The 16423-nt window shown below is 41.1% G+C and overlaps 1 protein-coding gene across 4 annotated transcripts in view; it reads left to right on the top strand.

Moving 5' to 3' along the window:
* Positions 1-16423, top strand: part of ALDH18A1 (aldehyde dehydrogenase 18 family member A1) — a 39201-nt gene that overhangs the window by 12578 nt on the left and 10200 nt on the right. For 3 of the 4 annotated variants that reach the window (XM_061162248.1, XM_061162245.1, XM_061162246.1), the window contains 9 exons: positions 2492-2641; positions 2731-2835; positions 5651-5809; positions 6237-6327; positions 9260-9384; positions 10391-10535; positions 11129-11202; positions 12376-12469; positions 15078-15298. In XM_061162248.1, coding sequence (XP_061018231.1) covers positions 2492-2641; positions 2731-2835; positions 5651-5809; positions 6237-6327; positions 9260-9384; positions 10391-10535; positions 11129-11202; positions 12376-12469; positions 15078-15298 — 1164 coding nt within the window. The remainder of the gene's footprint in view (positions 1-2491; positions 2642-2730; positions 2836-5650; positions 5810-6236; positions 6328-9259; positions 9385-10390; positions 10536-11128; positions 11203-12375; positions 12470-15077; positions 15299-16423) is intronic. The other variant, XM_061162249.1, reaches the window with a different exon arrangement.

The following is a 16423-nucleotide window of genomic DNA, read 5'->3' as shown; positions in this document are numbered from 1 at the left end:
CCAAGATTCCTTGCACAGATCTCTTGGTAATTCAGTCTGGAGACAGAGTTTGGTCCCTGTGTAAACAGAAGTCTGCCTCTAACTGTAGTCTCTCCCCTTGGGAAACCAGAATAAACTGGGACTCCCAAAATAATTAGGTGATTGTTCAAGGCAGACCGTATCCAAATGAGAGGGCCCAAATGAGAGGTACTGACAGGTCAGGAGGTGGGAAGGTTGGATGAGAGTGTGGTCACGTTGGAACTTCCTCAGAGAGATGAGCCTCAGGGTGAGCCTTTGGGACTGACAGGATTTGAAGCAGCAAAGGGGAAGTGTTCCATGCTGCTAAGTGCACGTGGTGAAGGGTGCCCCTGGAATTGTGTAACCTGGTGGTCCTGGGAACAGGGAGGCTCCAGGAGTGGTCTCCAGACAGGAGACAAAAGCAGGAATGAGTTTGGCATGCTGATGGGCCAGGGAGGGAGCTGAGCTTGAAGGCAGTAGAGGTGATTTCATCAGGGAGGATGTGTCTAATTCCATTAGTTAAGGCTTTAACACTGGGTGGAGGAATTGGGTTTCTGCCTAAAAGGAAGATTGAAGATTTTGAGCAAAGGAAAAACTTTATGAAATCAGTGGGGAGAACCTGTAATGGTTTGCTTAGGTCACCAGCTCTCCTTCTAGGGACACCCATGGACCTTAAGGAACAGTTTTCTAGGCCAGGGCAGTCCTGACATACGGAGTCCACTATCTTGTCCAAGGATCTGATCATGTTAGGTAGACTTAGGAGTCAACTTAAAGTGGATTCCATTGGCCGAAGATGGGAATGTCTGAATATCAATAATTATTGCACTGAATTTAAGCACATGAAATATATTTAAATCTATGAATGACAATGATACTTAAAAAATATTCATTGGTTACTTTTGAAGGATCCCGGAGAGCTTACTCATTTAGGAAACTGGTGAATAAAGCGAAAGACACATCTGTGCTACCTTTCACATATAACCCATACCTCAAGGTAGCCAAATAGTTGATGAAGGAAAGTTTCCCTTTATGGAAGTATTCCAGCCTTTAAATAGGGAAGAAATGAATTAATTAGAATATCAGTGTAGCCCGTAATGAATTAACCGGTCTTGGTGATGATCATCAACAGTAACTAACATCACAAAAAGACCTACAGGCCTTCTATATCCCCTTGATGGACACCATGACGTGTAAAGAATTCTTGACAAAAAAGATCAAATCTCCATACCTAACAGCAGTTTGCACCAAAGAGAATACAGCATGAAACTGTATCACAGGGACAGAAGCAGGAAAGTCAAGGTTGAGAAACCTTGAAGGACAACCCAGTTTCTTTAATGAACAATTACAAGGGAAGAAAATGATATAGGGGAACCTATGGATTAAAAATGAATTAAAGAGACCCTTCAACTAATTGCAGTGTATGGGCTTAATTTGCATCTCAATTTGAGCAAGCTTAAAAAAGTGGGAAAATGTGAACACTGAATATTTGATATTAGGGAATTATTGAAATGTTTTAGATAATTTAGTTTTGTGGATATATGCATTTACCATGTGTTTTAGCAATTACTTTCAGAAATATTTGCAAACCAGCAAATAATGTGTCTGGAGTCCGGGATTTGTATTTAAATAACAATTGAGCTATAAAAGGAATATTGGAGAGTGAGAAATTAGCCATGAGAGACAGTTGTTGAAGCTGGGTCATGAGTCCATAGGAATTTATCATTTGATTCTTACCACTTTGCCTAAGTATGAAATTTTCTATGATAATAAGTTTTTTCTCATTTAAAAAAAAATTTATTAAAGTGCAGTTGATTCACTATGTTGTGTAAGAAATAAATTTTTTAGATTATGATTTATCGTAGCTGTCTTATAAGTCCCTGAACCAGGTTTTAGGGTTCAAGCATCAGGAGGAATGGACAGGTTAGGAATATTGACTTTTTGATTCTCTCATGTGGATCCCTCCTAGGTGGGAAACAAAGTGACTAACACTGTTTTAGGCAGACAGAGCAGAAGAGCAGCAGCGTCTGTCCCTGGTCTAGCCAGAGGCTGCCCACAGGAGTCAGACGTGCCCTAGAAACGCGTCATCTCCCGAGGGCATGCCTTAGAATTTGAGAAGCCATCTGCTAAGTTTATGCTGCATTTCCTGGCTCCAGACTTGTGTTCTGGGCTTCATTTCCTCAAACAGCTAGGCCTTCCATATTATAGACTCTTCTATGTATCTTCAAGTCCTATCAGTGCGAAACCTGGCTGCATACCAGAATCTCCTTATTAAAACTTCTCATTTCTGTCTGCCATCTACTTGTCAGATTTGAGGAAATGTGTAGAACTGTGTATTTTTATCACACAACCTGGGTGATTTCTTCCAGAGCCAGCCCAGTGCTGATCTATCAACTGGCACTTGGGATCCACTCATTAGTCTACCCTGCCTGAATCTCTTGTGATGAGAGGAAAGAGATATTACAGGGACTTGTGCCTTTTCCTTCATCATCGTCAGGTGTCAGTGCTGCAGAATCAAGGCCGAGAGATGATGCTGGTGACGAGTGGAGCTGTAGCCTTCGGCAAGCAGCGCTTGCGCCATGAGATCCTTCTGTCTCAGAGCGTAAGGCAGGCCCTACACTCAGGGCAGAACCACCTGAAAGAGATGGTGAGTGTGGCTTCCCCACCCCCTATAACTGGGTCCTTAGGCCTCCTCCCCACCCTCCCAGCCACACCTTGTCTGTTGGCATGTTACAGGCAATTCCAGTCTTAGAAGCCCGAGCCTGTGCAGCTGCTGGACAGAGTGGGCTGATGGCCTTGTATGAAGCCATGTTTACCCAGTACAGCATCTGTGCTGCCCAGGTGAGAGGCTGACCTTTGCAAGGGGGTGGGACCTGTGAGGGTGATTCCCGTGGAATAAGGTGATTGCCAGCCGGGCTCTGGAGCTAGACTGACAGGATACAGTCTCAGCTTCACCACTTGCTAGATGGAAGATCTGGAGAAACTCTTCAGCCTTTTTGTGCCTCAGTTTCCATATTGAAAAATGAGGATGTCACCAGTGCCTCCTGCAGAGGGTTTTCAGAAGGGCTCAGTGAGAAAATGTGTGAAAAGCATCTAATGTGTTTGGTACAACACATACTTTTCTCAGTAATGTTAGCTCTTGTTGCTATACTTGTAACTCTTAGGACTACTGCAAGAACCGATACTTCCTCTGAAGATAGGTTAGATGTCTTTATTTCATTGATTTCTTTGACTTCAGGTAGCTTGTTTCTCTTTGCATCTGGTTGCCTTATATAATACATATCTACTAACCATTGAAGGATAATGCTTTTGGTTCATTGGTTTTTAATTCATTTAGCAAATGTTGATTGTGCACCACTGTGTACTGAGGAGCCTATTAGACATCGGGGATACTGCAGCAAACAAATCAGCCATGTTCCAGTCCTCATGGAACATGAGGTTACTGCCTGAATGTTCTAGAATCTTCTTTCTACATTATTTCTTTTTTACCTTAATTTGCAGATTTCTTGTCAGTTGTATTTTTAATCGACTATACAACTGTACACTAAATAGAAACAACTGAAAAAACCTAACTTCCCAAGTTATTTTCAGATTTGCTGCCTCTGATCCTATCATTTACACAGATATTTTTATATACAGATGATGTTATATACAGATGATGTTATCATACATCCTTTCAGGTTTGGCTCTTTCATTTCCTATCACTTTTTCTGTTTTTCCATCATTTTCCCAGTTGTTATCCATAATGATGTTCAGAGTGTCATTGAGTAAGGGAGCTGAAACAGAAAAGCATGTACTTGTTCACTCTTGCTTGTGTCTGGGACCCCACTCTGAAGTCTCAGATTTTTTTTCAGTCACATAAATGCAGTGGAAATCTCAATTTTGGGCACCTCTTATCTGTTCTTTTTTCCTCCATAGTCCAATGACAGTTTTAGTCTTTAATTTTTTTTTTTTTTTTAAGTGCCTAGAACCAGGTGAGGAAAGTAAAGTCCAGGAACTTTGCTTTTGTTTGCCTTCATCTAGGGGCCCCTTCACTCCCAACACCTTTGCCTTGCCCAAGATCTGATCTACAGGAAATCTTTGCTCTTTGCACCTTATCCCATGGTTCCTTGTTTTATTTAGTAATCCTGTTCTTAAGACCATTATTGGGGGCTTTTGAAAGTTTCCCATAAGTTGTCAGGCTAAAGACTTAGCAGCTGTTTTTTCTTCATAGAAGAAAACAAGAACAGCAGCTGTTTTTTCTTCATAGAAATGAACCTGATTTGCATCCTAACAAATCGACTTTCTCCAAACACGTATTTTTCTCTCTGGTTTCTTGTCTTCTATCTCTTATTTGCTAAACTGTTTGAGCAATAGATATTTTCACTGAGCCTTTATACCTCCTGCTTGCCTCTCCTGTTTACACATGTGTTTACTTTTATTGTTTGACCTTCCACCACCAGGACCAAAATCTATATGTTCACCTTTGACCCAGGCCTGTTTCCTACAGGACTAAACTTTCTGAAAAGACATTCATGGTCTAACCTATTCCATCTTCCCCAAATCATCAGCATAGTTATTCTCCATCCCAACAGCTAGTACAGGGTCTGGCATTTCAGAGGTGCTCAAACAATTTTTTATCAGATGAGTGAGTAAATTACTTCCCTTGGTGATGTTACCATTTTTGTCTTCATCACCCAAATATCACATATCATTAAGGCTGCTGTTATCTTCTCAGTTACCATAGCCAGACCCTAGTTCAGGACTTAACCATTCCCACTTGTATTCTTTCAATACCTTCTGTATTGACCATTTGCCTCTAGCCTTTCCTACCTCAGCTCTGTCCTATATCACAGGAGCCTTCTTCCATGAACGTCAGAGGGATTTCATTGAGACATTTACTTCATGAGCTTTGGAGTTTGTTACCATTTTGTTTCCTGCTGTCATCCTCCTTTATCTATCTCTCCTGCTAAACTTTGCCTAATACTCTGATTCCAGCAAGAGGGAGCTGTTAGCCAGCCCCCACACCCAGCTCTCCACTCTTGCCTTTGAGCAGCTTGAGTAAATCTGTCCCTGAACTAGTTATGTCGAGCCCTTCTTTCAGTTTGTGTAAAGACTCACCTCCATAAGCCTTTCAGACTCATCCCACTTGCTCAGATACAGTCTTTGCTAACTCCGGCAGTGGTCAGCCACAGAGACAAAATAGGGACAGTACGGCCCCGTTCCATTTTGTTCAGTACGTGTTCAAGGCAGAGTAACGGTTCATTCACTCACTCACATGTTTCAGCACCTACTGTGTGTTTGGCCAGACTTTGAATCAAATGTTGGGATACAAAGATTGTTTAGAAATGGCAGTCATTACTGTCCCCAGATCCCTCTAAAGTAGGTACATTCATTTTCTTAATTTTGTAAATGGATGAGATTTCATAGCTTTCTAAGGATTAAAGTACTTTTGCAAGATGTCTTGAGCATCCTAAAATCTTCCAGGTGATTCTTTTCTCTCATCTCCAGAAGAGTTAGATAAGTCTCCAAAGATGTGTTCCATTTTGAACTTTTCAGGATCCAAGAAACCTAAAGTTTAACTCCTATACTCTTAGCATCCTTTGTATGAATGCTGTTCCTGGGAAGTTCACTATTTTCCTGTCTCCCGTATTTTCAATCTCTTTAATCCTTTTAGATTTTGGTGACCAATTTGGATTTCCACGATGAGCAGAAGCGCCGAAACCTCAATGGGACTCTTCATGAGCTTCTGCGAATGAACATCGTCCCCATTGTCAACACAAACGATGCTGTTGTCCCTCCAGCAGAGCCCAATAGCGATCTCCAGGGGGTAAATGTGGGTAAAGTATTCATGAGGGTTGAGCATGCTGTAGACACTAATGCCATGCTATGCTGCATGTACTGACACCAGATGTTGGGCATAAACAAGTTGGAGAAATGGGAGAGAAGCTGGCCTCCTGGAGCAGTGGCTGCATAAGCTCTTGTAAAATCAGGGGGTTTCATTCAACCAGTGAGGAGCAATATGGATTTAAGGTGGTGCTGTGGGCATGGCTTGTGTGTGTCAGTGGAGAGAAGGGGGCATGTTTGGAGAGGGGGTTGCCAGTTGGCATGGTGTTTTGCAGACTGAAAGGGCCTTTCAGAGCTATCATGCACATGCTCAGATGCGTTCATTTTGCCTGCCAGAGCCTAGCTGAGTACTTCTGTGAACTTCTGTTTGAACTACACAGGTCCCTTACTCACAGCTTTTTATACCTGTATTTTAGGTTATTAGTGTTAAAGATAATGATAGCCTGGCTGCCCGTCTGGCTGTGGAAATGAAGACTGACCTCTTAATTGTTCTCTCAGATGTAGAAGGTACAAAGAAATGCCTTTCCTTTATGTCCAGTCTTTGTTTTAAATACTGTATATGTGAGCATGAGTTCCCCTAATCTTTTCACTGTAGACCATTATTTTCTGAGCCATATGGTCTGAAGAGGGTTTTATGATTCAAAAAAGGTGGCGGTGGAGGGGAGGTACCTGGGAGATGAAGTTTGAATGCTGTGAAATGTTGTCATTTCCAGGCACTTTAATTTTGTTTTTTACAACAGCTATATGGAGATATAGTTCACATAACATATAATTTACCTTTTAAAATTTACAGTTCAGTGATTTTTAGTATATTCATACAGTTGTTCACCCCTCCCCACAATTTAGAACATTTTTAATCACCCCAACAAGAAACCCAAACCCTTTAGCAGTCACTCCTCACATCCTCCAAAACCCTCCAGCCCTTGGCAACCTCGAATTTACCTTCTGTCTCTATTTTTTTTTTTTTAATTTATTTTGACTGCTCTGGGTCTTCATTGAGGCATGTGGGCTTGTCTAGTTGTGCTGCATGGGGCCTATATTGCGCAGGCTCAGTAGTTAAGGTGCATGGGCTTAGATGTAGCATACGGGATCTTAGTTCCCCAGTCAAGGATTGAACCTGGGGCCCCTGCATTGGGACTGCAGAGTTTTATTGATTGGACTACCAGGGAAGTCCCCCCTCTGTCTATTGATTTGCCTATTCTAGACATTTTATGTAAATGTGGTCATACAGTATGTGTATGTGATCCTTCATGACTGGTTTAATGTTCTCAAGGTTTGTTGATGTTATAGCACATATTAGTATTTCATTTATTTTTATTGCCAAATAATATTCCACTATGTAGATACACTACCTATTTGTAGGTTTTATTTACCTAATTGTCAAGATGATAGACATTTAAGCTATTATAACTAATGATTCTGTGAACATTTGTGCACAAGTTTTGGTGTGAACATACTTTTTATTTTACTTAGGAGTGGAATTGCTGGGTCATTTGTTCAGCCTTTCGAAGAAGTACCAGGCTTGTTTCCTAAGCAGCTGTACCATTTTACATTTTCCCAGCAGTGTATGAGGGTTCTAGCTTCTCCCATCCTCACCAGCCCTTCTTCGTATCCGCCATTTTGATTATAGCCACGCTGGTGGTTGTGAAGTGATACCACCTAGTGGTCTTGATCACTTTTAGTTTTTAATGTAAATCATGAGATACATTATTTTAAATTGGCTCCACTATGGAAATTCCAGGCTGTGTGACCACTGTGTTCTTGTGTATTACTCTGTTCCCCTCTGCTTTCCCCCTCCTCATGGAGGGGCACTCCCAACTCCCAACTTGGCTTTCCATTCACTCTGCTCACTTTCTTAACCTGCTCCCATTTTGATCCATAGAGAATATGGTAGAGTTATCTAAAGTGGGCCAAACATACAGGATCCCAAAAGTACCCCCATTACGTTCTCAGCAAGTTAGGAAAAACCTATTTAGTTCCTTGCCCCACTCCCATGGCAGGATAATATGGCGGGATTTGTTCCCAGTTTAGAGAAAGCCAGCGTGTATCAATGAAGACCCAGCATAGCCAGAAATAAATAAATAAAATTATTTTAAAAAATAATAATAAAAATAAAACCCAGTTTGAACTAGACTTTAGTAAACCTTAGTTTTAATGCAGCCTCAAACACCAAAACTGACCATTGGCAGCAGGCTTGTGCTCTTAACTCTGATTAGTTATCCACTGAATATTGATTTTTAGAAAGATGCCAGAATTTTAAGTACACTCCTAGTGGGTTTGAGAGGCTGCTATAATGAAAAAGAAAAGTAGGTGAAATATCAGAATGCTAGGAACTTGAGGTGTCTCTGGAGGTTTGGCTTAAATTGTCAAATACTATTTATGATCTCATAGCATAATGCCTTCTGAGAACAACCCAGCCCTGGACCCCTAGAGCTGTGAGCTGCTGGGTTGAGGCAGACAGGGGTCATGAGAGGTTATTTCTCTTTCTGTGTGTAACTGCTGCTCGTGGTTTGCACTGCTTTGTTGTGTACTGGACGCTGGCTATTCTCACCACTCTGATTCCCTTACTCTCTTAGGGAGGATGCATATGGCCTGATTGTATTAAAGATTTGGAGCAGAGGGGTGTATTTTAGCACAAGAAAAGCAGTTAACTTGAAACCAGAAACACCACTGCCTAAATGTCCTTCAGCCAGCCTCTGACTACTAGCAGTTCCCTCTGCCTGTGTTCCCCTTAGATCTCGCCTTTCAAGGCTCAGATACACTCTTTCTCAAAGTGAAATCGTGAAGATTTTTAATCTTGGATGATATGCATATAACATTTTATGTAACTCTCATTTTATGTCAGTCTCCTCAGTTATAAAGAGGACATTGGCTTTGTGGTGACAAAGCTACACTCTTTTGCTAATTCAGCCTGACCTTCAGAGACTTACCCATAATGTGGGGAGTGCAGTGTGACCGTTTGAAAGGGTACTCTGAGAGTGAATGAGAGCCTCTCATATTTCATGCCTTTGGAAATAGTCACATTAAACAGTATCCCGCTGCTGCACTGCTTGTGTAAAAGCTACTCACCTTTTTCAGTTGCATCCTTAAGGTTCAGTATCATAAGTAGCAATGGCAAAGGTGAGGACAGCTTCACGGTAGACTGTAGGCAGGACCAGTAAATTTTGTGCCAGGGATATGGCTGTGCTCTGATGCTGGCAAACATTCATTTACCAGGTTAAGTTAATAAAAGTATGTAAGGTATGTCCTCCTGGAGCTGATTTTCAGTGTGGGTAGGCTCCATGGACCTCCTAACCTCTTTTCTCATCAGAGCTGGCCAAATAGCAGAATTTAGCTGTATAAGTCGAGTACAGAGTGGTTGGCAGGTCCCCAGGGAGGTCTCTCTTGGGGGTTGCTCACTTCTGCTAACCAGTATTACTGACTCTTGTTTACTTTTTAGGTCTCTTTGACAGCCCCCCAGGGTCAGATGATGCAAAGCTCATTGATATATTTTATCCTGGTGATCAGCAGTCTGTGACATTCGGAACCAAGTCCAGAGTCGGAATGGGTGGCATGGAAGCCAAGGTAGGACTCTGTTGCCTTTACTGCCCATAACAATTTTAAAACCAAACAGTATTTTATCCTTCTTGCTTTTGTAAATTGTTTGAGGGCTGATGTATATATACAAAGATGATGCATATCTAAATAAAGGTTTAATGAACATTGTGTGCCTATATTTAGTCATGTCTTTCTATATATTTGTATTAGTGATGTATAAAGGATGTGTTCATATTGTAACCTCTTAAAGAACAGGATGTGTATTTTTCATAATTCATAATTCCTCTTAAGTGTTTTTATTAGAGCTCAAATATTTTTTGATAAAATCTTTTACAAAATTCTTCTCTCCCATTAATTTTTCTAAGAAGTTATACCCTTCAGGTATAGCATCATTTGTAGCAATAGCAGAGGTGAAGACCACACCCCCATATATGTAGCTCAGAGTACTCAGGATCATATTCTGGTCAAGCAGCAGACTGGACTCTTGAGTTGAGGCACAACAAGTCAAATGTAGAAGTCATGCGTCTCAGTACCAGTGTCTTGGAGAACATGCTGAGCACAAGGAGCAGATTGGTTCCTCTTTAGACTACACGTGCCAGGATTGGGCTGAGACAAACACGTGGGCTGAGTGTGTCTTCAGAGCTTCTGAGCTACTTGAAGACCTTCCTACAGATACTTAAATTGCTTAGTATCACATTGTATTTTCTTTGTTTTTTCATGTTTTAAGTGCAGGGGCCTAGACCCTGCAAAGGTCTGGATCATGAAGTATTGAATACTTAAGTGAATGCCATTTCAGGTATCCCTGAACCTGTGTGATTAATGGTTGTATCATCATGTATGTTATACTTGTACCTAACCAGAATTTCATAGTAATGAATAAATGCCATTTGGATGTATTATTATCATCTTAATTGCTCTTTTTAAATATTAGTAGATATAATTTGCAATAAAAATCTGTTTATATACTTACTGGTAAAAAAAAAAAAATTACAAAGGTCTGAATCTCATCCATGGATCTAACTTCTCCCATTAGGTGAAAGCGGCTCTCTGGGCTTTACAAGGTGGTACTTCTGTGGTCATTGCCAATGGGACCCACCCCAAGGTGTCTGGGCATGTCATCACAGACATTGTGGAGGGAAAGAAAGTTGGCACTTTCTTTTCCGAAGTAAAACCTGCAGGTAAGTAGTTCTTCATAGTGTCCCGTGGTCTATGGATGATAGCTAGTGCCTCCATGGCCTAGATGGGGCTGAAGACAGAGTCTCCTAGGAGGAGAGCTCACAAAATTGATGTGCTAATAGTGTGAAATATGGTGTACTTTTTAATGCTGCTTGCAAAATTGGATTCTCCTGTCTTTGTAAAACTTATCCAACCTGACTAACTAAGCCTTCTTTTCTTGCTAAAATCATTAAGTTAAAGAATATAAGTATCCATTTTCTCAAGAAACATTTGCTAGGCCCATGCTGGATGCCAGGTGCTACTGAACACTAGAGATGCAAAGATGTATAAGAAATGGTGTGTGTTCTCTCAGGTGTTCAAAAAGTCAGCATTGTCATGTAATCTACATTCAGCAGTGCAAACACATTAGAAAATTTAAGCCAAAGTGGAATTGAGAACTCCAAAAGATGTAAATCATATTGTGTGCAGACAGGTTCTTATGTTTCTGCGTGAGTTAATCTTGTATGCTCGTCTGCCAATTTTTGGTCAGAGTGATCTCTGGATGTGAAACAAGCACATCATGACCATGAGCTGATGTCTGCACATGTTCTTGCAGGCCCTACTGTGGAGCAGCAGGGAGAAATGGCTCGATCAGGAGGAAGGATGTTAGCCACTTTGGAACCTGAGCAGGTAATAACCCTTGCTGATAGTTCTTTTAGTTTTCAGAGCGAGTCATGCTGTGAGGTTTAGTGCACAGTGAAGCCTGCTGTTTCTCCATCTATTCCTCAGGTGCCATAGAGTTAAATCTGAGTAATAAGTGTGATTCAGATTTGTTTTGTCATTTTTCTCGATTTCATTTTCTCCTCTGTCTTTTATAGGCTGAAGTCTAAGGTAGCTTGGCATCATTATGATGCTTTGATCAAAAATATCATGGAAATCATGAGACCAGAGAGGCTCCCTAATCCTGCCACATACTGGGCAGGGAAATGTAGGAAAGTAACTTATCCCAGCTCACCCAAATCACCTAGCTTACTTACAAGATGGAAGCTTCAGAGTCTGTCCATAGCTTAGCCCTGCCCTGTCCACAGTGACTCAGTCAGTTGAAGTAGCAGATGTAATAAAATGTGAGAAGGTCGGGTGGACGCGGGGGCTGGCTTCCTGATAGTTGTGATGTTAAGGCTGGATTTGAAAGTGATGTATGTAGGTTTCTTCTGAGGAGTTCTTTGGCCTGAGAATGGAAAAGAAAATTTGAAATAACTACAAGTAGAGAAAAGAAAGCCCAAGAGGACCATAGTTTCTCTTTAGTCACTTATTTTACTCCTTCAATAATCACTGCTTTGATTTGCTGTGTCTTCTTATCTAGGTGGGTAAGGATTGGGGTCTCCTCCAGCATTCAGGACGGGATTTTTCCCTGTTGACTGAATTCATTTAATAAACATTAATAATTGTCAAGAAAGAAGAACTAGATGCAAAAACTTAACCTGGGAAGTCAGGTACACAGCTGGTGCTGTTAAATAAGTGCAGTGTGTATATCATGCTGATTTCAAGTGCTGGCCCATCTCATCAGTGAACTGAATAATGCATGCCTTCTCCCCAACACAAGGCCAGGGTTTGTTAATCATCATGATCAGGAGTGGTACAAGAGGAAGAAAAGTAGAAAGATTAATACTGAGAGAGGAAGGAAAAATGAGGGGAGTGGTGGTAGGAAATGAATGAATGAAGTTGGGAGATTTCAGTCATTGGTAATGGGATTTCGGAGTAAAGCCTGGCACACTCAGAAGAGTAAATCTAAAAGTGTAGTGTGCATTCTTCATGGGTTAACATGTTTGCTTATTTGTGTTAATCTTTAACCTTTCTTCCTAGAGAGCAGAGATTATCCATCACCTGGCCGATCTGTTGACAGACCAGCGAGATGAGATCCTGTTAGCCAACAAAAAAGACTTGGAGGAGGCCGAAGGTAAAGAGCAGGCAGCTGAGTCAGTGTTATGGAGGGATTTGGTTTGGTTTTTATTCTTTGTTTTACCAATAATTCTTACATCATAGTCTGCCCAAAGACAAGATCGTCATGGAAGGAGTTACATCTTACACATCATTTTTTATTGAGGGTTGGTGGCTGGTATTCTTTGGGATTTTTTAAAGTACACCTACTACCTCCAACCTCTTTCTTGGATACTCCGTACAACACCCACCCACCCCCCACCTGCTGAGGGGCTTTTTCCATTCCCCACACATCACAAGTCAGAAAGGAAAAAGATGGAGGACCTCACTATTTTAGACATTCAGCTAATAGCAGGTAACATTTACTGAGGCCTTTGTGTTGCTGGGCATTATGCTAAGAATTAACAGGCAGGATCTCATTTTCTCTTTAGAATATGGTACCTATAAAGTAGCTACTATTTATTATCCCTGTTATACAGAGGAGAAAACTAAAGTAGAAAGAAGTTGTTAACATACCTAAAACCATGCAGTCAGTGACAGATCTGGGAACCAAACCCAGATGCACAGTGTATAAAAGAATAGTGGAAATAGTTCGTGCAGCCTGTGGTGAAAAATAGCTTTATCTCCTTAACCAGTGTGTAGTCTGCCATCCAGAAATGCCCTGGAGCTCCTAACGATAGAGTAAGCTGAACTTACGTTACAGACAACTAGATTACATGTTGAGTCAGGCAGGCCCTCATCGTTCTCTCCTTTTCTTAATTCTCTGTCTTTTCCATCCTAAAATAATGCGGCTTGATTTTATGGAGTTTATATATTCTTGTGAATAAATGTGCCTCAAATCAAACATCCAAATTAGTAGATTCCCTTTAAAATAACCTTGCAGGGCTCATCAGTGTTACTTTCATTCCTTAAAACATTTTTGAGCCATTACCTTGGAACTTTCTTTGGACTTTACATCTGGTCTTTGGAATTTTTGCAGTATCAGAAAACCACAAAAAAATTTCATAAATGGAAGAAATCTTTTTTGACATCTTACTGAAATCTTTAGTTTAAAAGAATTAAGACCCACAGAGGTTAAAGCTGCTGCTTAAGATCACACACCTAGTTGGCAGAGCTCTGACTTCTGATCCCAGTTATCTCTCTCTAGGAATCCATAAGGACACACATGACCTAAGAACAAAGTCTAGCATATACATGAGCATGGTAATTGCCTTTGACTCGGTGAGCCCAGTTTAGGAAATTTATCCTAAGAAAAGATTGCAAGAGGAAAAAACAGCTCTGCATGTAAAGATTCTTTAAAAAAAATTAAAAAGATTCTTAGAGCAGGATTATTTATCCCGATGAAAACTGGAAACAACCTGAGTGTTTAATAACATTGGTACAGTCATGTGCATTGAATTGTATCAAGTCAATGGGATGTTTAGCAATTATTAAATTATTTTGGCAACATGGAAAATGTGTATGCATTATAAGGTAACAAACTAGAGTATAATATTTAATATGCACTACAATTAAAAGTTGATTTTTTTTTTTTAATAAAAGGTTGGTTCCTCCACTCCAAAGTACAAGTCTTTTTTTTATTTTGTCTTGGTGATTATGACTATACCAAAAAAGAGGAAATTTTTCATAGTATCATTCAACATTAATCATAATAATGATTTGTGATGTGTGTATGTGCTTAGTCGTGTACAACTCTTTGCAACCCCAAGGACTCTAGCCCACCAGGCTTCTCTGTCCATGGCATTCTCCAGGCAAGAATGCTGGAGTGAGTTGCCATTCCCTTCTCCAGGGGATCTTCCCGACCCAGGGATCAAACCCAGGTCTCCTGCATTGCAAGGAGATTCTTTTCCATCTGAGCCACCAAGGAAGCCCAGTGATTATTTGTGATATGTGATTCCAAATGGTTTTCCTGAATGCATGTGTATACATGTATATATATATATAAATGTGTGTGTGTGTTAAGAGAGATAATCACACAGTGCATACTGTTAAATTTAAACAAAATTCTGTATATGAACTTACCATAATTCTATTTTTTTTAAGAAAACATCTTTACTACTACCAATTATAAAAAAGTTCACTCATTATTAAAAAATAATACAGAAAGAGAGATCATCACTGTTCTTAATGCTTTCTGACATGTGTCTGTGCACATTTATGGGCACATGTATGTGCAGTATGTGATAATTAGGGTCATATCATGCATGCTGTTTTGTTTTACATTTTCCACAAACTATATCCTAGACAACTTGCCATATCAGTAAGTATAGAAATTTATTTATAGTAACTGCTTTGTACCCCATTGTGTGAATCTATAGATAGACTCCAGTTCCCACTGTTATAAAAATGCTATGGTAAGTATCCACCCTGCATGCAGATTTGCTCATGAAAATGATAAATTTCTGGAACTGAAGTTGCTGGCACCAAGGGTGTGGGTGTCCACACCTCTACATGATGATGTAAGCTGCCAAACTGCCCCTCCCAGCAAAGCTGTGTAAATGACATGTCCTTGTCTCCCCGAGACCCCGAGTTCCTTGTCTGCTCCTAACACAGTGCCACATGTTCAGTAAAACAGCTGAACCCACCCAGGTCTACTGCTTCATCGTGTACTCTTCACACCTCTTCAGGGAGACTTGCAGCTCCTCTGCTGAAACGTTTGAGCCTCTCCACGTCTAAATTGAACAGCCTGGCCATCGGTCTGCGGCAGATTGCAGCCTCCTCCCAGGACAGTGTGGGGCGGGTTTTGCGCCGGACGCGAATTGCCAAAGACTTGGAGCTAGAACAAGTCACTGTCCCAATTGGAGTATTGCTGGTCATCTTTGAGTCTCGCCCTGACTGTCTACCCCAGGTATGGGACTAATGCCGGCCATTGGAGGAGGGAATTGGAGGAAGAACATCTTTTCAGGACTCAGAGATAAATCTCCCAGAGATATCCTTCTTTTGTTTCCCTTCCTCCCACCCCTTCCCTCCTTCCCTTCCTTCCTTCCTTTCCCCAGAGATAGTTTTTGAGACTTTATTCTCAGGTTGCTCTTAAGGCAATTTATGTTTTTGATTCTTCCAGTAATACTAAAAACAGTAATTCATATGTCCATTTTACAGTAGAAAAAATGTTAAGCTTATAGAAGTCGATACTCCTGTGATGTATGGATGAAGCTGAACCTTGAGCCCAAATGAATCTCCCATTCTGTAACAATTCCATGCTTCTGCTGCAGGGGGCACAGGTTCAATCCCTAGTCGGGGAACTAAGATCCCATGTGCTACGCAGTACAGCCAAAAAGACAAAACCTTAGCTCACCAGAGCACTTTGTTCCCTGACCACAGAGTGTCTGCTACCCTGCTATAGGCTCATTCATCTAATAGCTGCTTTTGCCCATTTGAAAGAGACCATTTAATATCAGTGTCACAGATGGCTTCCTGTAGGTGCATCTCTTAGGAAGAAGAACTTTCAGTAGTTGATGGAGCCTAACATGTAAGCCCTTTAGGAAATCTGACAAATCACAGGCTATAATTGTGGAGAAACCATGTGGCAAAGATCTTGCCAAGCAGCCATGCTCTGAAGTATAAGATGGAATTAGAGAGTGGCTTTGTTTGTGGCCCTAAATAATTCCCAGAAATCCGGAACCAGTTCCCCACTGGACTGACAACAGGATGATACCAGCTCTTTCTTTGCACTAGCCCCAAAGTTTCAAAGAGAGAGTCTATTTAGAAACAAAGAAATAGAACCTTTTCTTCTAGGGCATATGTGACCCTGGGAGTCCCACTTGCTGTGTGGAGGCTACTCCCTGACATGATCTAAAACTAGCTGGTCCGCTAAGGGACTCCCATATCTTTGGGGTCTGTCCTCAGCCTGTGGCTGGTGCTGTCACACAGCCCCCTCTTTGTGCATATCTGTCTCATGAAGAACCCCCCGGAGATAACTGTCAGCTGGTAGAAATGAGTTCTAAGTTGCAGGCCGTGTCCATGAAGTTTCTCT

The sequence above is a fragment of the Dama dama genome, chromosome 15 (genome assembly GCF_033118175.1).
Source record: "Dama dama isolate Ldn47 chromosome 15, ASM3311817v1, whole genome shotgun sequence".
NCBI lineage: Eukaryota > Metazoa > Chordata > Mammalia > Artiodactyla > Cervidae > Dama > Dama dama.
This window is presented reverse-complemented; position numbering and strand designations above follow the sequence as displayed.